The 27,151-nt window shown below is 44.7% G+C and overlaps 1 protein-coding gene and 1 long non-coding RNA gene across 2 annotated transcripts in view; one reads left to right on the forward strand and one right to left on the reverse strand.

Annotated features, from left to right (window-relative positions):
• The window catches only part of dntt (deoxynucleotidyltransferase, terminal), a 140,789-nt gene that overhangs the window by 107,116 nt on the left and 6,522 nt on the right, over positions 1–27,151 (forward strand). Inside the window, exons 9-10 of the mRNA XM_055901993.1 lie at positions 4,940–5,194; positions 5,847–5,930. Coding sequence (XP_055757968.1) covers positions 4,940–5,194; positions 5,847–5,930 — 339 coding nt within the window. The remainder of the gene's footprint in view (positions 1–4,939; positions 5,195–5,846; positions 5,931–27,151) is intronic.
• LOC129836155 (uncharacterized) overlaps positions 1–27,151 on the reverse strand; it is a 209,314-nt gene that overhangs the window by 105,401 nt on the left and 76,762 nt on the right. The window lies entirely within an intron of this gene.

Consider the following 27,151-nt stretch of genomic DNA (forward strand, 5'->3'; position numbering starts at 1 on the left):
ATTCTGTTCAGACACAGAATTTTCAGAAAAATGATGAAAATAATGAGCACCAAGTACAATAGACAAAGATTACGAAAGTCTATCCCCTGTTTGTAGAGTTGAAGGTAATAAGAGTAGAGGAGAAGACGAGAAGGCCGAGGCGAATTGGGTTAGTGACCTGCAGTGTGGAGAGGGAGAAAATGATTGGAGGAGAGGATGATTACAGAGCCAAGTGCACATGAGTTGACATGTAAGGAGGCAATAAAATAAAATTCACACCAATATCGAGGGCCTTGGTCAAGGAAAATTATTACAATTTGGCCTTAGTTTATACAGTTTGAGAGAGAGAGAGAGAGAGAGAGAGAAAGAGAGAGAGAGAGAAGTGAGACAGCAAGAGAGAGGGAGGGAGGGAGGGAGGGAGGGAGGGAGGGAGGGAGGGAGGGAGGGAGGGAGGGAGGGAGGGAGGGAGGGAGGGAGGGAGGGAGGGAGGGAGAAAGAGATGGGGTGGGCTGAGACAGTCATCCCTCCTCAATGGATGTCGCGTTGGAGAGGCTAAAAAGAGAGGAGTGTTTGATGAAGAGCAGGGCTGCGGGTCTTGCTGCAGGCCTCTCTTTGTCATCGCTGCCTGTGTTTAAAAATACATCTCCCTCCCTCCTTCCACCCCTTCCATCCGCCCCCAGCCTTCATTTGCTTCAGAAGGCCATCCTGCTGATAATTACCTCCTATGCTAACGTGTGCCCTCTTATGGCACGCTCGCACGCACGCACACACACACACACGTACGCGCACACACACACACACGCGCGCGCACACACGCAGGTCTAAGGTCTACAAAACTTGCTGATGGTTACTGCTGGTTCTTCCCACCCTTGGGTGAGGAGAAGAGAGTGGAGGGTGGGAAGAAACTAACTTCCCCATAATGGGTCCCTTGGCACGGCGGAAGAATGTGACGAGTCCACGGGGAAGGGAACACCAGAGACCGTGATTAAGTGGAGGTAGCAGAGGTCGACTCTAAGTCGTGTAACCTTGTCATCTGTGATCTGGTCCTCCGGGGGCCACATGTCTTTGCAGAGGCCGAATATCATGGCAATTTTTTCAACTTTAGCCTGGGGGAGGCAAAAATACATCTATCTGGAAATGTCCTTGTTAAAAGGGGCTTCATCATTTTTTCTGTTGGTTATGAAAGTATAACTTGGGGGCACGAGCAAGATCAGCCAGACTTTTCTATAGTAGATGGATGAGATGCAGCTATTTGCCCTGGTATTAGCAACAGAGAGCGTGAGAGAGCGATGCCTCATCCACCATACACTAATCATCTGCTCTAACTGTCCGGGTGGTGGTTGTAGATGAATTGCCATGGTAGAACACGCTTGCTATTTTTTGCCTTCCTAACACAGAAGGCTATCATGTCCTACCACCAGCGGGTGAGCAAAGTTTGCCGCTTATGACGAGATTTGCATCTCTGGTGGGTTGATTTGCATCTAAAAGTGGCCCCCCACCAGTAAAGCCGGTGAGCAAGTCTGCTGTCGGCACACCAGAATCGTATCGGAAGGCCACCTGCCTGCTGCTTGCTCGTTGCTAACTGGCTAAATTGAGTACTGATGTAATGATATTATATGATTCTGGATATATTGGACCAGGGGCTGCATGAATTAGTTATGTTGTGGGATTTGAGTCACGTAAACTGTAAGCTGTGAGGTTAGGACCTTTATGTACGGTAGATTTGCCTTCTGGTTGAATAACCCATTCAATGAGAGACTATGACCGATCACCATGATACTGGGGTTAATGGAAAGTCAGAGACATTTTTTGGGGTTGAATAAAATCACAATAGATGCAGCCCAGTCGGCAGTCGTTTATTCGCTGTCCCGCTATATTTAGAATGGTGAAGTTATGGCTTGGCGTGGCATTTTAATTCCATGACGATTTCCAAATGTCCACGAGTGCCTGTTACCATCTAGTAGGCTCGCAACAAGCTAGTGCAATGGGGATGAGGTTGAGGATGGGCTTAAACCGCAAGCTAGGGCTCCAAGCATTGAGGGTTCAATCCCAGTACAAAAGTTAATCATTTTGTAACTTTTGTTTTTCTGTTTTAACCCTGTCCCAAACCTTAAACCTAACCTTATGTCTCCATTTGCTATGGATGTTGTGTTGCCAAAAAGAGAACTGCAGCTGATCGTTTTACTTGTACTGACATTGGATGAACACACACGCACACGCACACGCACACGCACACGCACACGCACACACACACATATTATACCCCCCCCCACAAACACACATACAGACTTTTAAAAAAGTATTCACTTTAATTTCAGCAATCAGACCGGACCGTTCTGGTAAAGCTCCGAATCAAAGGAAAGCACAGTTCAAACACAGCCTACTAACACACGCTAATCTGGGGCTTGAAGGGAGGGTTTGAAGTCTCTCGCTCTGAGCCAATATGACATTAGATCACAGCAGCCTAGTGTCCTGTCACCGCCGTGACTGCTTCTCGCTTTGTCCTCTGGGGCATGTGGCCATGGTGGCAGCCTGCTTGTCAGCTGTTTGTCACACACTTGAAAAGTACAAAAACAAAAGAAATAAGAAAAAACGCTGACCTTTTGGATCACATTTGACGAGCCACAGAATTACATCAATTGTGTTTGTGTTGTTGTTTTTTCTCTCCGAAAGGCACAGCTTAACTTCCTTCAAAGATGAACTCCCTGCAACACGTCCGCCTCTGTAATTCCCTCTGTAAACAGTTATGGTGAAATAAGCTTACTTTGGGATGCTTGCTGACATTACCTGCTGTGTAGGAGATGATTACAGCACTGCGTCGCGCTAAACGGCCCTCAGCGCTGCCGAGACGGAAACTTTTAAGACTTCCCTTTTTTAACGGTGGATTTGTGCATGTGTGGCCGGAGGCTTCATTAAATGAAGGGCCCCCGTGTTCAGACACTTAATGGTCTGTAAAACTGTTGCCTACTCATTAATCCTTTGGCTCAAGGCATCCTTACTGATTCAAAGCTCAAAAGGAAGGAAATGTACAGCCAGAAAGGGACAGAAATATCTCGCGGTGTATGAATAAGTGGCCTACATTAAAGCGTTTTAAAATATGTACGTTTCTCTTCATCAACCGACTTGTGACAGGAAATTGCCTAGGCTATACATTTTGATGCAAGATTGTTTTTAATCCGTATTTAAGTCATATTACAGCTGCTTTTGCTTCATAATCTATGTGGAATGTAGGTAGTGAGGATGTTGGTAGTGTGAACGATCATGTATTCAGTATGTGAAAGAGTTGGAGGATTTCTAATCTGTTCCTATCCTAGTGGGAAGTGAATGGTTGGTTCTTGGTTCTACTCCGTGTTGCTCAGTTGGTAGAACATGGCCCTTGCAATGCCAGGGTTGTGGGTTCGATTCCCACAGTGGACCAGTACAAAAATGTATGCACTCACTACTGTAAGTCTCTCTGGATAAGAGCCTCTCCTAAATGTAATTTAATGTCCCTCCAATGTCATCAGTTAATGACTCAGTCGTCATCTCCTCTCGCAATGCCCTCTGGGAAATGCTGTTTCCTTTCGATGAAGTAGGGCAACGCAGTCAAGCAAGTTCGGAAAGTACCGGCTCAGTAGTGTTTGCCTCTTGATTGACCTCAGTGTCTTGGTTGGACAGGAGGAGTGGTTAGAGCTGCACTTTCTCCTGCCATTATTGCTCTTTAAAGGAGCAATCAGGAGTTGCTACATCCAATAACCTGTACCCATTGAATCTTAAAGAATATAGCTTATAAATGCCTCATGAGCTTAGTTCAACTGTCCTTCCCCATCTGAACCCAAAATATAAGCTTGTATTACTCTAATGTTTGTAATCAAAGAAAATGTAAACAAACACTACAGCAAGGATATATGCCTCAAAACATGGGTAAAACTATCATTTTGATTTCATGGACGGCCAATGCTTGAATTCATAGCTCTGTCTATGAATTTGAGAGTGGTTCAATTTATCCAGCCTCATCCCTCAGATTTTTACCAAACAAAGGGCGGGGAGGCCGCTTTGTTATTACTTCTACTGCTGATTGCCGTTTTAAGAAGAGCCTGGCAGATTTATGGGCAGCAAGAGGAACACAGCATCCCCACAATTACTGTGGGTGCTGGAATTAAATTGACAATTTGTAATGTTAATCTCCTTAGCGCTCCTGGACTGGGGAAGCTACATAACCACCCGGGCCAAAGCCCAGAGGAAATCAATCCTCTTCCTGCTACTGCCTACTCTCCACTATCTGTCCCCTATCTCATCTTCTCTACTCAGCTCCCGCTCTCCCTTTTCTCTTATCCAACCGTATCTCTCCCTATATATCTCTTTCTTCTCTGTTGTCATCCCTCAACCATGTTTCTCTTTCTTTTTATATCTCCCACTCTCTCTTTTTCTATCTCTCACCCAATTTGTTCTCTCTCGCTCTCTCTCTCTTCTTGTCTCCGTTACTTTCTTTCTGCTTAAAAGGGATGTCTTACTTGGGGGTGATTTTATTTTCCATGAAGTGGAACCGTGTGCCAGTGAGTCAGACTGGCCCCCTATTGTTCGGGATTTTGAAGGTTGTTATTTAGTTGGGATCTCACAGTTGGCTTATTTAACTCAGTTGCAGACCATAAACTGGTGGCAGTTCTAGACATCTGTTTCTAATGGTTCCAGATGTTTCATGTTACTTGGCTTACCTAACAGCCCTGTGATTAAACTTGCTTGATTTTCAGGCAATTTTTACTTTGATATTTGCATAATGATATGCTTCTACCATGAGGCTATATAGAAATGTGCAAATTCACAACTCAATATTCATAATAAAATACATCAGGCACTGAAGTACAGTAGCAGCATAAAATGTACAATGTCAATACCTATATTAAATGTATAATGTCAATATTTATTTTATTATATAACAGTGCCTCTATGTCCACAGTTATTAATATTATCTCCTCACAAGGGCATTCTGCTATACTGTGAGCACCAGGGCTCCACCTTTGACATGAGCAAGCTGCCTAGTCGCAGGTTCGAGGCCATGGACCACTTCGAGAAGTGCTTCCTGATCCTGAGACTGGAGGAGGGACAGATGGAGGGGGATGGAGGGCTGCAGAAGGACCCAGGGGAGAGCAGGGGCTGGAGGGCCGTACGGGTGGACCTGGTGGCCCCACCTGTTGACCGCTATGCCTTTGCCCTCCTGGGCTGGACCGGCTCCAGGGTAGGCATGAATCAAATTCATGTAAAATTTATGAGGATGCCAAGACATCCACATTCATTCCTCCATTGACTAAAACCATAACAAAAACAAGCTTGGTGGAGATTTCCTTATTCAGTCTTGTTCTGAGGGCAACGATTCACATTAGTTTCTGGTCTCGAGGCAGAGCTGCTCTCAGGACACGTTTGAATAAGGAAAAATTCAATTTGGGGGAAAAAATGATCCAATTCACGTAGTGCTCGACAGAGTAGTCAATAACCCCCCAAAAAACATTGATGATGAGAAATACATACATAGCAATGGGAAGTAGGGGTGCTGAGGGTGCCGCATTACCCCCTGTAAAATCTGAATTAAAAACAAATCTAGTTTAAAAATGCATAAAAAATTCACAAAATTTGTGTACTGTTCCTTTTCTAGTCCTGCATGAGCGGACTGATATAGCCGTCTGTAGCGGCTTTAAAAATTGCAGCACCCCCACCCCCAAACATCTTCCCGCAGCTATGAATGAATGCATAGCTAAATCCCAGGAACTGATCTAATATGGCAGACGTCTTACTGTTGAGGAATAAAGTAAACCGAGGGTGGCGGAAAAGGGAGATCAATTAAATGAAAAAGAATAAGAAGAGATATGAGTTGTGATTATATTCTTCCACAGCAGTTTGAGAGAGATCTGAGGAGGTTTGCCAGGAAGGAGAGGGGGATGTGTCTTGACAACCACGCCCTGTATGACAAAACCAAGGTACTGTTTGTTCCCTCAGATAGACTGCAACTAAAATACAAGGTGCAACCATTTGTTTTAGACCAGTTCTGTCCCAACCTTGGTGATGCTCAATATATCTTTACTATTTTTTAAGTCACCGACTGTTGTGCAAGTACAGCAGCTGGGCCTGTATTTCTTGTGCTTTTGCAAACATATTGAAAACATGTGGAAAGCTTATTCTGAGAGTAAACTGAACGAGAGCAGCAACTCCATGAAGTCATTCAAATTTCCCCTCACTTGATCCTGGTAGAAATTCTTTAGAGAGAGAGAGAGAGAGAGTGTGAGAGAGAGAGAGCAGTCCTTGCACTGCATAGTACTGAGTCAAAACGTCTATCTGTGGTTTTGTGCAGAGTGCAGTTTCAGGTGGGATTTGCACAAAAGTTTAGCCTCCGCACACAGTGCGTGTTTATGAATTTAGGTGGTGAATTACAGCAAAGCCCTTGTCCTCAAAGGTTATTGGTGGGATTAGGCTTGGGTGTTAGAAGACGTGGGCTGGGGATACACAGACACATTATCTTAAATTATTTGATGCCTCCTCTGAGTGAGCAGAAACTCGATATTGGCGTGAGGACAAACATTTTCTTTTGCTTGCTGTGAGGGGCCATGATGCGCCACACACACACATGCACGCACACGTACATACGAAGGCACGCACACAGAAAAAAAACACACATGCACAAACACGCGTGCGTACAAATGCACACGCAGACAGATGCACGCACGCACATCAGCAATACACACACACCCATTCTAAAATACACACTAAAACAAGAAGCGATCTAAAATAATCCGCTTTGCCGTTATAAGTGAATAAAATCCATCTGAACAGTTTCATTATATCTGGTAGAAGCTTGTTCGGTGAAGTTAATTTCACTGGGAAGCACGAGGTTCATTTAGACATTTACAAATGTATTCAATTGCATCTCAGTTTCAGCCAACCGATTTGATCTGATATCCGTTTACATCTCGCTAGACTTCAAATCACATTAACCCCTCACTTGCCCACACATCAAGACCTTATTACACTCAGTTTAAGGACAATATCCCATTTGTTTGGATTCAAGATGTAATTAGTCCTTTTCTCACAGAGGGTTACTGTTATTACTCTGTTACTACTGCACTATAAGCTACATACCACGGTGTGAAGTTGTGGTAGATACATTTTGAATCAGGGTGCTTCATTTTTCAACCACTTTAAAGGGAAACTTCAAAATGGTTCAACTTCATATTCATAGCCATCCTCTCCGGCACCACCCCAACATCGTCAACCAATGAGCAGACAATTGGAAGGCAATTAGTAGGCAATGCCTACTCATGATTGGTTAAAACCACATGATGCACACAACTGACGTCATTGGAAACACTTATCTTTCTCAATATATTTTTTTACTCCAAAATTTAGAAACCATTTTCACGTATGTTGATGTTGGGGTGCTGCTGGAGATGGTGAATATGAAGTTGAAACATTTTGAAGTTTCTCTTTAAGTAGCTGAACAATAAAACACACGTATTCAAAATATATCTTTCCCTTTAAGGGTCATCCTAAAGCTTACCCTAAAATCCCTCTGAACAAATATAGCATAAGATAATGTGTCACAGTCTCAGCTGACGGGTTGTGCATACACTTAGCCCTGCTAAAAGCATGGTATCCTGAAGATATGTATCTCATCTCATGTACATTTACAGGGCCGGGGGGGGGGGGGGGGGGGGACATGGGGGGGGGGGGGGGCATCTTGAGGAGTGAGTGGAGCGGGACAGGGGTGCCAGGAATGTCACTGACCTGTCTCTACAACGTTCCCATAACCCCCTCCCTGGGGAACAGGGGTCAGGACATAAAGAGAGCAGGGTGGCAGCTTTATGACACATATTGTACAGACGCTGCCATCTCAGATGTTGTTTATTCAAACACAAGGACAGAGAGAAGCACACAGGCTGTGCAGTGAACCGTGTGCTGGGAGGATATGAGTGATCCGATCACATACATTTACACTCACAAGGAGATCTGGGATCTGGTGGGATGGAGTGTATGGTTGAGTTTTCGAGTTTAACGAGGAAAGCGTTGTGAACATTTTGATAAATTGAGATGTTTTTGTTATGTGCGTGCACGTATGTATGCATGTACAGTATATACACACACACACACACACACACACACACACACACACACACACACACACACACACACACACACACACACACACACACACACACACACACACACACACACACACACACACACACACACACACACACACACACACACACACACACACACACACACACCTCACTTATTTAGGCTCACTTTGACACAGACTGCAGTTTCACTGCTAGTTTCAAGGTCGGCAGATCACTTAAAAGGGTATAGGTTCTGACGGAATCATTCAACAGTGGTTTTCAGCTCTCCGCTCCACATTGCAGCCATAATTAAGGTAATGAAGATCAATTAACTGTCTAAGTCACCGTGCTGCCTCCAACTCCATAGATAATTGATCATTCTTTCTGTTCTTCTGTTCGCACCAGGCAGGGAGGAGTGGTCCCTCTCTGTCCGGCCCTCGTCACTGTTGAAAAGCCCTCATTAATTTGATCAACGTATGGCCGCCACTGCTCAGATAATGGGACTTTTATCTTTGTGGCCGTCCTAATTGACCAATCTTTTCCCAGTGAGTCGGTGCTCTGCATCTGACTTGTGGCAAGACAAAATGGGAGATATGGGAATGGGCTGATTGGGAGGGAGGGGGGGTTTCGGAGCGAGGGGGGTTACTTGTCGCCGCCCAACCATTGAAGCCCAAGCACGGTCATTTAGAGGACTTTTATCTTGTCATGTGCTTCAAAGAGCCCTCGCTGCATGGATGCACGACTTTCTCTGTCTCACTGTAACATGTAATATGGTTTAAAAAAAATATGTCTCAACACACTAATGATCCACTCCCAATTAAGGAAGGAGTTTCAGGGGAATAACCTGGAGAATGCGAGTAAATGCCTTTCAAGACAGCTTGTCATAAGGCAGTAGCAATAACTTGCAGTTTGACTTACTATACAAACATCACAGAGTACTACAGTCCTGTGTGGTTCAGTTCGTAGAGCATGGCGCTTGCACCGCCAAGGATTGTGGGTTCGATTCCCGCTGGGTCCACCCATGCAAAAAAAATGATGCACGCATGACTGTAATTCATTTTGAATAAAAGTGTCTTCTAAATGGCGTATTATTATACATATTACAGTCATTCTGAACGGTGTCCATATTAGGACAGAGACATACTCCCAAGGCCTCAGATCAATATAGTGGTACTGCAGCTGTATTTAAAGCGTACATTAGCCCAGTATGTGAGTGAGGGCCTGTGCTCTATGGGAGCGGAGAGCGGCGAGTTGGGGTGAGCGTCTGTCCTCTGCTGTTAGGCTGAAGGTGTGGGATAATTAATATGTGTTGTGGGCTTGATGAATGAGGACAGGTGGAGGATTTCATCAGGCCCAGACTTACTGACCCCTTCCCCGAGCAGGAGGGCTCCATGACCTGTCCAACACCTCCTAAACACAGCCCTCTACTGCACGGTGTACCCTTGAAATTCCCTGCGTGTGAGACTGTGTGTGCGTGAGCTAGAGTGCGTAAGTGTAAAGAAAAGTAGGAGTATTTGCAGGTACAAATGCATGTGCAAATGTGTTTCTCTACTGTATGTGCTAGTGTGTAAGTATGAATGTATGCTGCATAAGTAATGTATGTGTGATTATTACTATATATCAGTATGTGAGTCTCTTTGTGTGTGTGTGTATGTGTGTGTGTGTGTGTGTGTTTGTGCTGTCATGCAGTGTGTGTGCGTGTGCGTGTGTGTGAAGAAGTATCTCACAGAGGGTAATTACTCAAAGCCAAATGTAACAGTGTGATTAATGATGTGGTGGTCAGGACGTTTTGGAGTCTGATATCCTAGCTTTAGCTGTAGCAGTGTGGCGATATGAGAGGAGACATGTATATTCTATCACCTCCTAGGAGTCTCACTATCCACCTCTCCTCTGAAAACAACAGGAACTGGAGCCAAACAGTGCTTTTGAAGTGTCATTGAGTTGGAAGGACAGTGATAAAACTAAGATGAACTAGGCATTATCAGAATATTTTAACACGATGAAACAATCACTGTTTTCAAGTGTGGAGCAGGGCAGGCAGCTTCTGAGCTCAAAACCTGGTGTACTGCATTTAAGGTTAGAGGTGGGTCTGAAACTCAGCACTACATTTTGCCTTGCAAATACGCAGAGCTAGTATTTGAATTTACAATTTACCCATTTAATAGACATTGCACACTGTAAAAAGAAAGTGTTTTGGGACCAAAATTCCCCAATGCCACCTCTGTTGTCAGACATTTAGAGGAAATTCTCAACACCACAATCCAATCTTATTCCCTCTCAGTTAAGTTCACATCTGTTGCAGTTTGTAACATTCAGTTTTTAAACAATCCTCCGGAAACACTCTAGTTTACAGTCAGTTGTTTGTACAGCTGCCTGTCATATTTCAGATGCAGCATGTGGAGTGTTCACAACTCGTCTTCCTCCCCTCCCTCCATTCTCCCTCCATTCTCAGAGCAGCGGATGTGTGGATGTGTGGACAATACCGGGGCAATTGCACTGGGCTTTGGGGAGCGGTGTTTTTTGAATGCTCCCTAGCTGGTGCTGAAAGGCACTGTTTGCAGAGAGGATAAAAACTGCTTGGAAAGAGGTCATTCTCAAAAAGGAGAGGATCGGGAGGAAATGCTCTGGGTTTAATGTTGCGTCCCTCAGAGAGACACACAGACACCTGTGAGGTGTGACAGACAAACATACAGACAGGTGAACAGACAAAGTAGGGTAGAGTGTCTTTACGCATCAGGAGAGGCAGTTTGAGATTTTGAGCGTTCACATTTTCATAATATTTAGTGGATAGACTACGTAAACATAAATGGTACCATTGATCAGAGGAAGGTCCTAAAAATTGTAAAAGACTCCAGCCACCCTAGTCATAGACTGTTCTCTGTGCGGCGGAATACCGGAGCGCCAAGTCTAGGTCCAAAAGGCTTCTTAACAGCTTCTACCCTCAAGCCATAAGACTCCTGAACAGCTAATCAAAGGGATACCCAGGCCCCTCTTTTACGCTGCTGCCACTCTCTGTTTATTATATACGCATTGTCACTAACTCTACCTACATGTACATATTACCTCAATTACCTCGACTAACCGGTGCCACCGCACATTGACTCTGTACCGGTACCCCCTGTATATAGCCTCATTACTGTTTATTTTACTGTTGCTGTTGAATGATTTGGTACTTTTATTTACTTATCTATTTTTTACTTAACACTTTTTTTCCTTAAAACTTCTGAAAGCATTGTTGGTTGAGGGCTTGCAAGTAAGCATTTCACTGTAAGGTCTACACCTGTTGTATTCGGCGCAAGTGACAAATAAAATGTGATTTGATTTGATCTGTCAAGAGACTATGGGATGCAACCGCTAACGAGCACCAGTAGTTCTTGTGCCTGGGTTTTTCATCACTGGTTATTTGGATGTATTAGCTTTGGGTGAAGGCGGTGCTTAAATTGGCGGGATTTTCTGGCGTGTGCAGTAGTCAATGTAATGCTGGGAAAAACTTGACGGACCCCTCCTCATACAGCATTGAAATTAATTAAACAAACATGGTGCAAAAGCCTCCTGGATAAAAATAAAATAAAACTGGAAGTGTGTCGATTTTGTTGATCTACTTTCGATGCAAATCCCCATTTGCTCCTCCATTATATAATAATGGGCATACCGCCAATAACATGGTGTTCTGGGACAGTAGCTTCTTCGCGAGGGAGACCTGACACATTGGTCTCCCCCAGACCCAAATATTTGCAAGCCCTCTGGTTTACCTGTTTCCGCGAAAAAAATCCTGTCACCGAAGGCATGTCTATAATCTGACCCAGCAGACTCAAACCAGCTCCTCAATGCTGTCTCCCTGCAAGGAGCTACCCTTGGAAAACAAAAGGAGTTACTTCAAGGTCTTATGGAGGGACTCCATACCGTGACAGAACACCATAACCAGGCATTCGTTACCTTGCTGGAGCAATTCCTCAGATTCCCCACTGGGCAGCGGGACACACTCGTAATCTCCCAGCCTACCCTAGTGTCCCGAGAACCCCGCTTACCTCCTCCGGAGTGCTACGCTAGAGATTCCGGAACCTGTCAGGCTTTTCTCTCCCAATGCTCACTCATTTTTGAGCTGCAGCCTTCTTCGTTCCCCTCGGACTGCTTGGGGATAGCGTACATCATAACGCTGATGGCCGGGAGGGCACTCACCTTTAGTTACGGCGGTGTGGGAGCAACAATCTGCCGTCTGCCTCAGTCTGGAGGACTTTGTGGAGGTGGTTCGGAAGGTGTTTGATTCTCTGTTGTCCGGGAGAGAGGCTGCTCGCAAGCTGCTCGCAAGCTGCTCCAGCTGCGTCAAGACTCCCGCAGTGTGGCAGACTATACGGTGGATTTCAGAGTGCGAGGAACCCAGAAACGCTGTTCGACATGTTCCTACACAGAGTATCGGAGAAAGTAAAGGATGAGCTTGCAGCCCAGGAACAACCAACGGATCTCAACTCGCTCATCGCCTTGACCATTCAGATCAATGGGCAACTAGGGGAACTAAGGAAGGAGAGGAGATTCGATTTCACTCACCCGTCCAAGGATTCCACCTCGCCTCCGAGGTATCCCGGTAGTCCCCGACGGCTCCATGGCAGAGAGAACCCGATGCTACCCGTGTTCCCCTGAGAGCCTCTGAAGATAGCCGATTCACCTCTTCCCGAGCCCATGCAACTAGTCAGAGCTAAGCTGTCTCCAGCTGAATGGCTATACTGGCTTCACGCTAAGAGCTGCCTGTATTACTGGACTACTGGTCATTTCGTCTCTACCAGTCCACTAAAGACCAGGCTCACCGGTAAGAGCGAGTACTCTGGTGGGCCATATGGAGAACTTTTCTTCTCCCCTTACTTGCATCCCTTTTCATGCCATATTGCTGTGGGGGAAACAGTCAAAATCTCTCTGGGTACTTATCAACTCTTGCGCCAATGCAAGCTTTATGGACGCTTCCGAGTTGGGTATACCCACTCAGCCCCTCTCTATTCCCATGGACGTTAGAGCACTGGACGGGCGCTCTATAGACCGGGTCACCCACAATACCACCCCCATCAACCTACATCTGTCAGGGAACCACAGTGAGACGATCTAGTTCCTGCTCATTATGTCTCCTCAGGTTCCCGTGGTATTGGGAATCTCATGGCTCCAATGACACAATCCCCTCATTGACTGGTCTGCCAGTGCTATCATGGGCTGGAGCACGTTCTGTCACGCCCATTGCCTGAAGTCAGTGCAGCCTGCCCTGGGACGTCTTCCTGGGGCCTCGGAAGTTGCCCAGGACCTCTCCACCATTCCCGAGGAGTACCAGGACCTCCGGCAGGTGTTCAGTAAGGCCCTGCCCACTTCGCAGCCGCAGAACCGACCATATGACTGCGGGATTGACCTTTTCCCAGACACCACTCCGCCCCGGGGATGACTGTACTCTCTGTCGGGTCTGGAGACCAAGGCTATGGAGACCTACATTGAGGACTCCCCTAGCTGCAGGGTTCATCCGTCGTTCTGCCTCCCCCACCGGAGCAGGGTTCTTAGTGGAGAAGGACAAAACCCTGGGCATGTGCAACGACTACCGGGGTCTTAACGACATCACTGTGAAGAACTGGTACCCGCTACCTCTCATCTCCTTGGCCTTTGAGCAGGGGGCCACCGTGCTCTCCAAGCTGGACCTATGGAACGCCTACCACCTGGAGCGGATTCAGGAAGGGGACGAGTGGAAGACTGCCTTCAACATGTCCAGTGGTCGCTACGAGTATCTGGTCATGCCATTTGGCCTTACCAACGCCCCTACTGTGTTCCAGGCTCTGGTTAATGACGTTCTCCATGACATGTTGAACCGGTTCGTCTTCGTCTACCTTGATGACATCCTTGTCTTCTCCCACTCCACCCAAGAACATGTGATCCACGTCTGACAGGTTCTCCAAAGCCTCCTGGAGAACCAGCTTTTTGTAAAAGCAGAGAAGTGTGAATTCCATCGCTCCACCATCCCCTTTCTGGGTTACATCATCGCTGCTGGGAGTATACAGATGGATCCTGAGATGGTGAGAGTGGTGGTATATTGGCCACAGCCTACGTCCAGAGTACAGCTGCAACATTTCCTGGGGTTCGCTAACTTTTATCGCCGCTTTATCCGGGGCTATTGCAAACTGGCTTCCCCTTGTCTCCACTCACCTCTCCCCAGCTGCTGACAGGGCATTCCGGGATCTCAAACAGCATTCATAAAGCATATATAAACATGCCTCACTTATCAAACTAATACAGACACAACACAGATAGGATCATTTTATCTACATTTTCCAGATGTAGCATAAAAAACAATTGCTGAGGACATCACCAAAGAATCCTACTATTGACATTTTTCTGTTTGACTTTTCTTGAATAGATTTACACAAATATTCATGTTCAAAGCTTTAAATGAAATTCCCCATTTTCAGACTCATACATACAGTATTGGCGCCAGAGGGGATGGGCCATTTGTGCTATTTTGTGTTTTTTATTTTGTACATAATGTTGCTACTACCGTCTCTTATGACCGAAAAGCGCCTCTGGATATTAGAATAGCGATTACTCACCTCGAATTGGATGAAGATTTTTTTAATTTAATGAGTCTGACGTGCCAACAGACATGGCACCTCTAGCTCCTAAGCAACTTTGCAGTGTTTTTCTTTTTTTTGCAGTATTATTTCTTACATTATTAGCCCAGGACGTTTTTCGTGTTATTCCATACAGCCGGAAATAACTTTTGGATATCAGAGTGGCGTTAACTCACCAGCATTATGACCAGGAATACGACTTTCCCAAATTGGATCCTTTGTTCATACCCCACAGGGCAATTGAACTTATCCCAGAGGCTGCTCCACGTCGCCGCTGGCAGAGAAGAGGTATTCAAGGTGGACTTCTAGTCTGACTCAGGAGATGGGCACACCATCCACTACTTCCGAGTATATTACTCACTAACATTCAGTGTCGGACAATTAAGTAGATGAGCTAATTGCGAGGATCTCCTTCCAGAAAGACATCAAGGACTGTAACATACTCTGTTTCATGGAATCATGGTTGTCTTGGGAAATACTTTCCCCATCCATACAGCAAGCTGAGTTCTCAGAGCAGACAGGAATAAAGAACTCTCCGGGAATAAGAAAGGCGGGGGTGTATGCTTCATGATTAGCTACTCATGGTGTGATTGTGATAACATACAGAAAGTAATTTTGTTCACACAACCTAGAATACCTCACAATCAATTTCCGACCGTATTACCTCCCAAGAGAATTCTCTTTGGTTAGAGTCACAGACGTGTATATTTCCCTCAAGCCGATACCATGATGGCCCTCAAGGAACTACACTGGACTTTATTTAACTGGAAACTACATATCCTGAGGCCGCATTTATTGTAGCTGCGGATTTTAAATAAGCAAATTTGAGGAAAAAGCTACCGAAGTTCTATAAAACATTGACTGTAGTACTCGTTTAGGGAAAACACTAGATCACTGCTACTTGCCTTTTCGAGATGCCAACAAGGCCCTCCCCCACCCTCCCTTCGGCAAATCAGATCACGACTCCATTTTGCTCTTCCCTTCCTATAGGCAGAAACTCAAACAAGAAGAACCTGTGCTAAGGTCTATTAAACGCTGGTCTGACCAATTGGATGCTTCAAGATTGTTTTGATCACGCAGACTGGGATACGTTCCGGGTAGCCTCTGAGAATAAAATTGACGCTTACACTGGCACGGTGACTGAGTTCCTCAAGAAGTGTATAGGGGATGTTGTTCCAACGGCGACTATTAAAACCTACCCAAATCATAAACCGAGGATAGATGGCAGCATTCACGCAAAACTGAAAGCTGAACCATCGCATTTAACCATGGAAAGGTGACTGGGAATATGGTCAAATACAAATAGTGTAGGTATTCCTTCCATAAGGCAATCAAATAGTCAAAACGCCAGTACTGAGACAAAGTGGAGTCGCAATTCAACGGCTCAGACACGAGACGTATGTGGCAAGGTCTACAGAAAGTCACGTATTACAAAGGGAAAACCAGCCACGTCTCGGACACCGACGTCTTGCTCCCAGACAAGCTAAACACCTTCTTAGCCCACTTTGAGGATAACACAGTGCCACCGACGCGGCCCGCTCCCAAGGACTGTGGGTTCTCGTTCTCTGTGGTAGATGTGAGTAAGACATTTAAGTGTGTTAATGAAACAGTTTCAATAACTTTTAATAATGCGGTTAGGACCTGTTATAACACATTCATGAAATGCTTGTAAGGAATGAATTATGGATATGTAGTCAAAGTAAATTGTTACTGAAACCTGTGTTAGATCCAGTTTTTCCTTAGCACACCGAATGAACTCCATACATCCCCAAAAGTGCGAAGCCCTCTGTGATCTTGTAATCTCGAGGGACAACTACTACGTAGTATAGAGAGTAAGGAGTGAGCTTCGTAAAAATGTGGATTTCACATTCTGTATTACAAATACAATATACTGACACCCATGCACTTTTCTGAAATGTTTCCCTATTTCTTTTAACATAAATGTAGATGAAACAAAAATGGTCTCCACACGTTGTTATTGGATTGTCACATTTTTTGGGGGGGGGGTGGGGGGGACGACGACTTACGTTCCAATGTTAATTAACAAAATTCAAATGAATGGCATGGACACAATTATTGGCACCTAGGAGCTAACTTTGGGTTAAACAGCCTTTGGCGAAGATAACTCCAAAAATAAGCTTTTTGTAGCCGTCAGCTTCTTGGCACCCAGGAGCTTTCTGCACCTTTCACTGGCAACTTGTCCCACACTTCAGCTGCACACTACTCCAATTCTTCAAAGTTTGAGGGGTGCCTTCCAGAAACTGCTGTTTTCAGATCTCACCATAGGTTTCTGATGGGATTCAGATCTGGACTCATTGCTGGCCACTCTAGAGCAGTATTCAACCATTCCTGGGATCTTTTTGACACACACACACACACACACACACACACACACACACACACACACACACACACACACACACACACACACACACACACACACACACACACACACACACACAACTTCTTCTTGGTTGGGTCCTCTTATAGTCCACTTAGGCCGCCTGGTCTTCATCACTGATTGATTCGTTTTTGCTGCCTCCTGAATTCAATCTGAGTGCAGCTGCTGTAATCAGGGCCTACTCTTCTGGCTTGGACCAGACCAGCCTTTATGGCACAGTCAGTTTATCTGGATGCAGCCCTGCAACAGGTCTGTCTCTCTGCTTACAGCCTGGGTCATGTTCATTCAGCCTGGTCTCATAGATTAGATGTAACATAGTAAACGTAAATCCAGGACACTCAAATTAGTATGATGTATTATGTTTGGTATGGTTAAAATAAAACAGGTGGCTAAGGCAAACACTGAAGTAGGGTGGTTGGTTGGGCGTTTAACACAAACATCTAGCAACCCAAAGGTTATGAGTTTTAATTTCATTATGGACCATTTTAGCAAATTCAACTACTTACTACTTTTTTGAAACTTTGCAACTACTTAGCATTTTAGCTAACCCTTCCCCTAATCCTAACCTTAAAACCCTTTTAGCTAACTCTTCCCCTAACCCTAACCTTAACCGTTTAACCTAACTCCTAAACATAACCCTAACCTAAAGTTAGCCAGCTAGCTAACAATAGGCACCTAGCTAGAATTAATGACATATTATACATTTTGCTGGTTCGTAACATATTGTACATTTTGCAAATTCGTAACATATAATACGAATTGTAATTCGTGACATATCATACGAAATGGGTGATGGACATCCACAAATGAATACATACCATACAAAATGTAACATATCATACTAAATGAAGCATCTCGGATTTACATACAGAATAATATGAAGTGCTCTGAGACCAGCTTGATGTGCCTGGACTGTGCCTATAAATGCTCATTTTTGATTTCCGTTTTTAAATGTTTTCTACTGCGTGCCCTAATGAATACAACCCAGATTAAAACTCTCTCATTCACTCTCCTTGACCAGGAGAAACTTGCCGCTTTGGATAACAAAGACCAAGAGGCAGTTTAGCTTAAAACCTTTAAACGTACAATATTCTGGCCGTCAAGAGCAGTTCAAGGACTTTCTTTTGACATTTTCTTTGGTTTATCACTGGGTGTTGACGTTAAGAACAGGTCTGAAAGCTCTGGCTTTGAGAGGGCAGAGTGTCAGGTATTAGTGGAGATGGTATGACACTAGGTTGATATACACTGCTCAAAAAAATAAAGGGAACACTTAAACAACACAATGTAACTCCAAGTCAATCATACTTCTGTGAAATCAAACTGTACACTTAGGAAGCAACACTGATTGACAATACATTTCACATGTTGTTGTGCAAATGGAATAGACAAAAGGTGGAAATTATAGGCAATTAGCAAGACACCCCCAATAAAGGACTGATTCTACAGGTGGTGACCACAGACCACTTCTCAGTTCCTATGCTTCCTGGCTGATGTTTTGGTCACTTTTGAATGCTGGCGGTGCTCTCACTCTAGTGGTAGCACGAGACGGAGTCTACAACCCACACAAGTGGCTCAGGCAGTGCAGCTCATCCAGGATGGCACATCAATGCGAGCTGTGGCAAGAAGGTTTGCTGTGTCTGTCAGCGTAGTGTCCAGAGCATGGAGGCGCTACCAGGAGACAGGCCAGTACATCAGGAGACGTGGAGGAGGCCGTAGGAGGGCAACAACCCAGCAGCAGGAGGGCTACCTCCGCCTTTGTGAAAGGTGGAGCACTGCCTGAGCCCTGCAAAATGACCTCCAGCAGGCCACAAATGTGCATGTGTCAGCATATGGTCTCACAAGGGCTCTGAGCATATGGTCTCACAAGGGCTTGATTTCACAGAAGTGTGATTGACTTGGAGTTACATTGTGTTGTTTAAGTGTTCCCTTTATTTTTTTGAGCAGTGTACATAATGAAGCTCACATTTGCTGTAGATTTAGTTTCAAATGTGGCAATATACTTCACTTAAGTCCTTTAAGCATTTCAAATTTAAATAAAGTTACTGTAAGCAAACTCAATGAAAGAATATTAAAAACTCGAGCCAGCGTTTGGACTCAAATTTTCCATGACTATATATAGTCTGCCAATGTCCATTGTGAGGAGATTGTCATGCTTTTTACACAGAGATCTCTTCAAAGCCAACCCTTCACAATGCCTCTCAATCTCCCTCTCCTTGAACATGGAGCCTTTTCTCTCCATCCACCAAAGAAATCCCATCCCCAGTGACAGGGGAACAATGCAAATATGGACTCTCATTTCAGGCTACAATTGCCGTGTGATTGGGTCATTTTCCATGGAGGTCAGGGACACAATTAAGGCCGGTGTAATAGGAGTGATAGGGGAGAGTCGGGGAGAGAGAGCTACAGGGAAATTGATGGCGTGCAATGAGAGAGTGACAGGAGCGGGGTGTTGAACTGTTGGCCTGTGGTGGTAGATTACGGAGACTACTGAGTCTCCGTGTGGGCATAGTGCTGAAGGCAGGTGGGGGTGATGATGCTGGCAGCACTGAGTTATCAGGAAGTGGTATGTGTGTGTGCGTGTATGACTGTATGTTTTACCTGGGCTGAGATTTCACTTTTACTGAAAGATCAGAAGCCACAGGTATACAGTGTCCATGTTAAATATGTTATAACAATAATAATAAATGGATAATGTTATACATGGAACTTTATTAAACCATTAACTAATTGAGTTGATATCTAACTTCCAGATCTGTACAGATGGTTCCTGGTAAAGCCACGCTAAGCAATGTATGTTGTGTGATCATATTCTATCGAGGGACCTTACACTGAGTGTGCAAAGCATTAGGAACACCTTCCTATTATTGAGTTGCAAACCCTTTTAACCTCAGAACAACCTCAATTCGCCAGGGCATGGACTCTACAAGGTGTCGAAAGCGTTCCACGGGGATGCTGGCCCATGTTGACTCCAATGCTTTCCAGAGTTGTGTCAACTTGGCTGGATGTCCTTTGGGTGGTGGACCATTCTTGATACACAAGGGAAACTGTTGACCGTGTAAAACCCAGCAGCGTTGCAGTTCTTGACACGCTCAAACCGGTACGCCTGGCACCATCTACCATACCCCTTTCAAAAGGCACTTAAATATTTTGTCTTGCCCCTTCACCTTCTGAATGGTACACATTCATAATCCATGTCTCTATTGTCTCAAGGCTTAACAATCCTATAACCTGTCTCCTGCCCTTCATCTACACTGATTGAAGTGGATTTAACAGGTGACATTAATAAGGGATCATAGCTTTCACCTGGATTCACTTGGTCAGTCTGTCAGGGAAAGAGCAGGTGTTCCTAGTGTTATGTACACTCAGTGTATGTTAGGCAAAATGAATTATTCTGAAGGTCAATGCCTTTGAGGGAAGCAATGAAACTGAGATTGAGCTATGGATGGAGAGGTCAAGAAACCTTGTGAGAGAAAAGAGAGAACAGAGACATAAGACAGAGCGAGACAGAGGGAGAGACAGATATGGGGAAAAAACATTGATTAAAACAGTCCCCACACGAGGGTGAATAATGCCATGTGAATAATGCCAAAGTTTCTCTCACCATCGTCCCTTATTTCCTCACCTCCCCCCTCCCTTCCCATCCTCCCTTCCTCCCACTACCAGCCCATTACCAGTCTTTCCTGGGAGAGAAAACGAGTGGTATTTATAGATCTGTCAATGTTTTTCTGTCAAAAATGGAATTCAATGCCAAGCTATTATCCTTGAATCCACAACCTACAATCTATTCTTATGGAATCATAAAGAAAATAAATTAGTTCCGAACTCATAAGATTTCAGAAGAGAATAGGAGGGGGAGGATGAAAGAGACAGGGGAAGGAAGGGGGTAACGATAGGAGTGCGGTGTCGTCGCTCGGGCTAACTCCAGAGACGGATCTTTCTCCATTATTGATGAAAGTGAATTGCAGAGGTTTTCACTCTGGCTCTGATGTTGGATCTATATGCCTGTCATATAACATGAATTGACATGGCCCTTGCGGTGACACAGGCGCCATCCATCCGTAGCTCCTATTTCCTGCTATTGTGTGCTATTCCTGCAACCATGGCATGACCATTTACTGTGACCACAGTAAAAAACTAGAGGCAACAATGACCGTATGTGTGTGTATGAGAGAGTTAAAGGTAGCCTGCCCACTAGCGTAATATTTTGTTACTGCAACATGAACAATTCCAATACATTAGCCAGACACATTCAAATCAGTTACATATCTTATCTCGTTATCAGATGAAAACACAGTTAAAAAACAACTTCAAAATAGCTCATATTTTGCAGATGCTTTTTTCATTCATCAGAATCCTCCTAGTGCTGATACAGCAGCATTGGATCACAATGCAGGAAGAAGTAAATTGGTCATGCAAAAAAACATCCCCTTTTGAAGAAACCAATTAATTATTTACAGGCTTCAGTAGAGCAGAGAAACTTAATTTATTGTTATCATTAAAGGAGCGTTCTGGTTGGGTCCGTACAAGAGAGAGCCGGGCAAAAGGCTCATTAGTTAGCCGGGAACTTCATAACACTGCAGCAGTTTAGAATACTTCCTAGAACTTCATGGATATTTCCTAACTTCAGCATTCTATTGTTACTGCATTGGAATACATTGGAAAATAAAGCCAATACCAATTGACAATATGGATTTACTGTAGGAGGGAACTCTGAAACTCTCCAACTTGACAGTGTCATATAAGTCAGGTATAATCAAGGAACGGCTGTGGCGTTCTATGGAAATAATCCGCGATGCAAGGGGTGTGATACAGACTTGAGGTGCCGTTTTCATCTCATACTGACATCTGTTGTCTGTAGCCCAAATCATACAGGTTGATTTTTTTTTATTCACGTGTCAACCAGCGTGCTAACACGGGAAATAGAATGCATGGGAGTGAATCAGGGAAAACGGAAGGGCCCCGAGCATCAATGGCGTCTTGAGCGTATCTCGCGTTCAATTAGGCAGCAAGTGTCACGCCCCGGTCTGTTTCACCTGTCCTTGTGCTTGTCTCCACCCCCTCCAGGTGTCGCCCATCTCCCCCATTATCCCCCGGGTACTTATACCTGTGTTCTCTGTTTGTCTGTTGCCAGTTCGTCTTGTTGGTCAAGTCATTCAGCGTTTTGTCTCAGCTCCTGCTTTTCCCCAGTCTCTCTTTTTCTCGCTCTCCTGGTTATGACCTTTGCCCGTCCTGACTCTGAGCCGGCCTGCCTGACCACTCTGCCTGCCCCTGTCCCTGAGCCTGCCTGCCGTCCTGTGCCTTTGCCACTACTCTGGATTATCGACCCCTGCCTGTCTTGACCTGTCTATTGCCTGCCCCTGTTGCTGTAATAAACATTGTTACTTCAACACAGTCTGCATTTGGGTCTTACCTGAAACGTGATAGCAAGTTTATTTTGCTCATGTTTATGCATAGAAAAATAACTTTTGTGCATTGTTACCTATGGAATTCTTTTATTTTGTTACGAAGTGTCTATTTAGTGATGATAAGTTTAACTGCAAGCCAATATTATGTATAGGATAGTGCTTCAATAAAAAATGTGTATCAATACTAGAATGCAACAACATTCAACTGGGTTGTGTTTCAGAAATATATACTGTATATATATACATATATATATATATATATACACATTTATTTATTTAAATGTTATTTTATTTAACCTTTATTTAACTTGGAAAGTGTAACGGCTTTCCTCCTCCTCTTCGTCCGAAGAGGAGGAGCAGGGATTGAACCAAAATGCAGCGTTGTAGTTCGACATATTATTTATTTACAACAAACAGACGAAGACGAAAAACTCTTGAACAAAAATACAAAACAATAAACGACGTAGACAGACCTGGACGACGAACTTACATGAAACACGAAGAACGCATGAACAGGAAAACTGACTACATAAAACGAACGAACAAACAAAACCGAAAACAGTCCCGTGTGGCGTAACATACACAGACACTGACACAGGAGACAACCACCCACAAACAAACAGTGTGAAAACACCTACCTTAATATGGCTCTCAATCAAAGGAAATGAAAACCACCTGCCTCTAATTGAGAGCCATATCAGATCACCCTATTACCAACATAGAAACACATAACATAGACTACCCACCCAAACTCACGCCCTGACCGTCAAACACATACAAAATAACAGAAAACCGGTCAGGAACGTGACAGAAAGTCAGTTAAGAATAAATTCTTATTTACAGTGATGGCCTACGCCGGCCAAATCCAGAAAATGCTGGGCCAATTGTGCTCCGCCTGTCACGACTCCTGCCGAAGGTGGTTCCCCTTCCTGTTTGGGTGGCGCTCGGCGGTCGTCGTCACCGGCCTACTAGCTGCCACTGATCCTGTTTTCCCCTTTTATGTTTATTGGTTGCACCTGTGTGTAGTTTAGGTGATTGGTAGGGCTTTATTTACCAGAGGGCCCGCCTGCTGGTTGTGCGGGATTATTTTCGATGTACATGTTTGTACACGGCTGTATGTCACGGTTGTCCGTGTGTTTTGGGTTTTTGCTGGACTGTTTAAGTCCCCGTGTTTGGGGCATTTGTTTTGGGCGGCGTCTGTTCACTATTGTGATGGAAATGAAAGTACGCTACTCATAACTCGCTGCTTCCTGCACCTGACTTCTTCCCCACTACACCCCAGATGTTACACCGCCCTATGGGACTCCCAATCACTGCCGGATGTGATACAGCCTGGATTCAAACCAGGGTGTCTGTAGTGATGCGTCTAGCACTGAGATGCAGTGCCTTAGACCGCTGCGCCACTCGGGAGCCCTGGTTCAAATCCATACATGTCACGTTGTCAATGGAATTTCTTGACAGTATCGCCGTTTTTGATTACAGACGATAGATTAATAAAGTTCAAACAGAGTGCATGGTTGTTGAGTGCCTTGGTTCAAATGAATCAATCTGATCTAGAGATTGAGGGGGTCATTTGTAGAAAGGAAATCAGAGGAATTTTTATGATTTCCCCTACCTTGCTAAAGTTGAACAGTATAAAAAAAACATTCGTCTGTATAGGTTATGGTTGATCTGACAAATAGGCTGCCTGTTTGAAAACAATACTCTTGCACACGCAAATTCACGCCGTTGACGAATGTCCCTCCGTGTGATTTGGGCTTACGTCAGTCATATGACAGTCATGTGTTATGTCGGCCTTATGACTGAGTGCGGAAGGAACGTGTTACAGAGGAAAGAAATAGAGCATTATTACTTAATAGGCAATGAGATGTAATGCCTTTATCTTCCTCTGATCATTACATTTGGACACTCATGAACAAACAGCGGTCATTTACTGGATGTTTATGTGGCTACATAAATGAAATGAAAACCAAACAAATGAAAACCAAAACGTATGAAACCAGGGTGGCCCAAATAAACTCACTCTGTGTGTATGATTAAAAGGTTGATTATCTGGCACTGTTTTCCCTTACTGCCCAGTGCGTTGGACTGATTAGCAGGCTGAGAGAGTTAGGTAATGAAAACCACATTCAGCTCAATAGCCTTTTTATGGTTCAGAGTGGTTTATGATGCTAACACTAATTGCTGGGTTGATTAGTTAGGTGTCTGAGTTGTCTCCTCTCTCTGTGGTGCTATTCTGTTGCTCTAGGGTGCCCGAAGAAGGCTGGGGGTGTGCGCTTGCGTGTGTGTGTGTTCTGTTCGTGGGCGGATCTTTTCAGTAGGACAGCAGAGGCCCAAATCGACTCCCTCTTTTCCGCCACTGTCAGCCCTTTCCTGTAAGCTGCAATAAAGATAGATTAATTTAGAGACAATCCAAATATTTTCGATTCATCAATCTCTAGGCAATAACAACCTGGTTCAAGGTGGTGACAGTAAGGAGAAAACGATCTAAACAAAGGGAGGGAGGAAGGCTGTGGCCCACGCTGGTATGCCTTATGTAATAGCCTTGATGTGGTTTGATACAGTATCTATAGATTTCTAATGGAGAGACCCACAGGAAGAGTATGACGGGGACAGTAGAAATATGATACAGTAAGCTATAGGTGAATGTGTGTCTTCCTTACTGAAACAATATGTTCTTCAGTCCTGGGGAAACCTTCTTAGAGGTGTCAAAATCAATGGTTGATTTTGAAAAGGTGACTTTGTTCAAAATACTTATTTTCCTTTCAATACATAAAATGCATCGCTTGCTGTCCAACAGAGGAAAACAAACACAACAGTCCTGAATTGCCATGTCCTTCAGACATACTCATCTCTGCCAGTGTATTATACCCTAGATGATGAATATCAACAGTGAGATTACAATAAAACATAAAGTAGACTACTCTCCGACATGCCACCTGTTGTGTGTGTCTGTCGTGTTTGTGTAGCCTTTGTAAATTTACATGTTCCTATTAGTTGTCTTTTTGTGAGTGGATTTGCATATTATTCAACCGTTTGCATATCCCTGTGTCTAAGGACCCACAAGCCAGCAGGTCTGTTGCAGTATGTGTGTGCGGTGTGCGTGTGTGTGTGTTTGGTTTTCCTATTCTTGTGGGTACCAGAAGTGTCGTCGGGTCCCCAAAAGTAAAACAAAAGAGCACATTTTAGGCTTAGGGGTTAGGTTTAAGTTTAAGAGGGTTTCTGTTTGTGCTGGTATCAAACCTTGGGTTGCATGTGCCTATTGCAACTTCCTGCTCTGTCCGCATATTGCAAGTCAGTCTGGTCTGGAGAGGGTGGGGGAACACGGGGTGGTTCTTTACCTGAGGGATCAATGGAGGTTGATAGCTCAGAGGGGGTCACCTGCGACAGTTCAACGAGAGGAAGACGACAATAAGAGGAAGACGAGGGCTGATTAAGTGCTGAGGGTAATCAAGTAGAAAAAAAAAGCATTATCATAATAAATCATGCAACTGGATCAATACATTTAGAAACAAATCACACCAAGTGATAAAGGGATTGAGGGATTCCATGCTACACAAATAAGTGCTATGTTAAAGCGGTGAAAATAAGAAAATGAAATACATTCAAAGGGCAAAACCAAAGACAAAACAAGACAGGGCAAATAAACACTTTATTTTCTGAACTTCCTCCTGGTGTTGGTGGACCCGCTGGCTCTCCTAATTGGGCCCCCACTGACTCCTACAGGTCAAGGCTGTATATCATTCTTTAGCATTGAAGCGAAGTCCAGACAAGTTTAAGTTTGGCTATCCACCCGGATGCAGCTGCTCTTCCCTGGGCTATGGTCCAGGAGGCTTTCATCACCAGACCAGTGATGCTGAGGGAGGTTGTGGGGTGGGTTTGAAAGTGTTTGACCAGGTGTGTTTGTAGTGTGTTTTTTCCCAATTGTGTAGAGGTGTGTGTGTGTGTGTGTGTGTGTGTGTGTGTGTGTGTGTGTGTGTGTGTGTGTGTGTGCGCGTGCGTGTGCGCGTGCGTGTGCGCGTGCGTGTGCGTGTGCGCGTGCGTGTGCGTGTGCACGTGCGCGTGCGCGTGTGCGTGTCCGTGTGTGGATGGGCATGGCTCTTTGAGTGACAGCCAGGCATTTCCATTTCCATCAGGCCCATCCTCTTGAGTGGCAGCCAACCATTTTCATCAGGCCCATCCATCAGGCTGTGTGTCGTGGTAGGGAGGCAGTGACATAGAGCAGAGCTGGGGCAGGTGTTTAGAGGGCCTGATGTCTGTGTTCACATCCATGAGATCTGTAATTACGCAGTGGACAGAAGAAATACACAGCTGATTAGCTGCTCATTAATGAAGGCAAGGACACTGGAATGCTGGAACGCAAACTCCAGCTCCTCTACCCTCTGGCCTGAGCTGGTACTGCTACACTTACTCTGTTGGAAGTGGAGTGCTTACTATAGTTGTGTTATGGCAGAATAAAGTAGTACTTATTGTAGTACATGGAAGGTGGGATCATTTGTGGATGACATATGCTCCTTATGGGAGTAAAAGGGTTTACGTCAAGTCTCAGAAGAGCAACAATTTGTTCTTGGTCAAAGCTTTCAGGTGGCCAGTAAGTAAAGCAATGTTATCCCCAGAGGGGATTGGACAGAGCTCACATTTCACAGACCAGGCTTCGACTTGATCGAGGACCATGGCTAAATTGGTCAG

The sequence above is a fragment of the Salvelinus fontinalis genome, chromosome 37 (genome assembly GCF_029448725.1).
Source record: "Salvelinus fontinalis isolate EN_2023a chromosome 37, ASM2944872v1, whole genome shotgun sequence".
In the NCBI taxonomy this organism is placed as follows: domain Eukaryota; kingdom Metazoa; phylum Chordata; class Actinopteri; order Salmoniformes; family Salmonidae; genus Salvelinus; species Salvelinus fontinalis.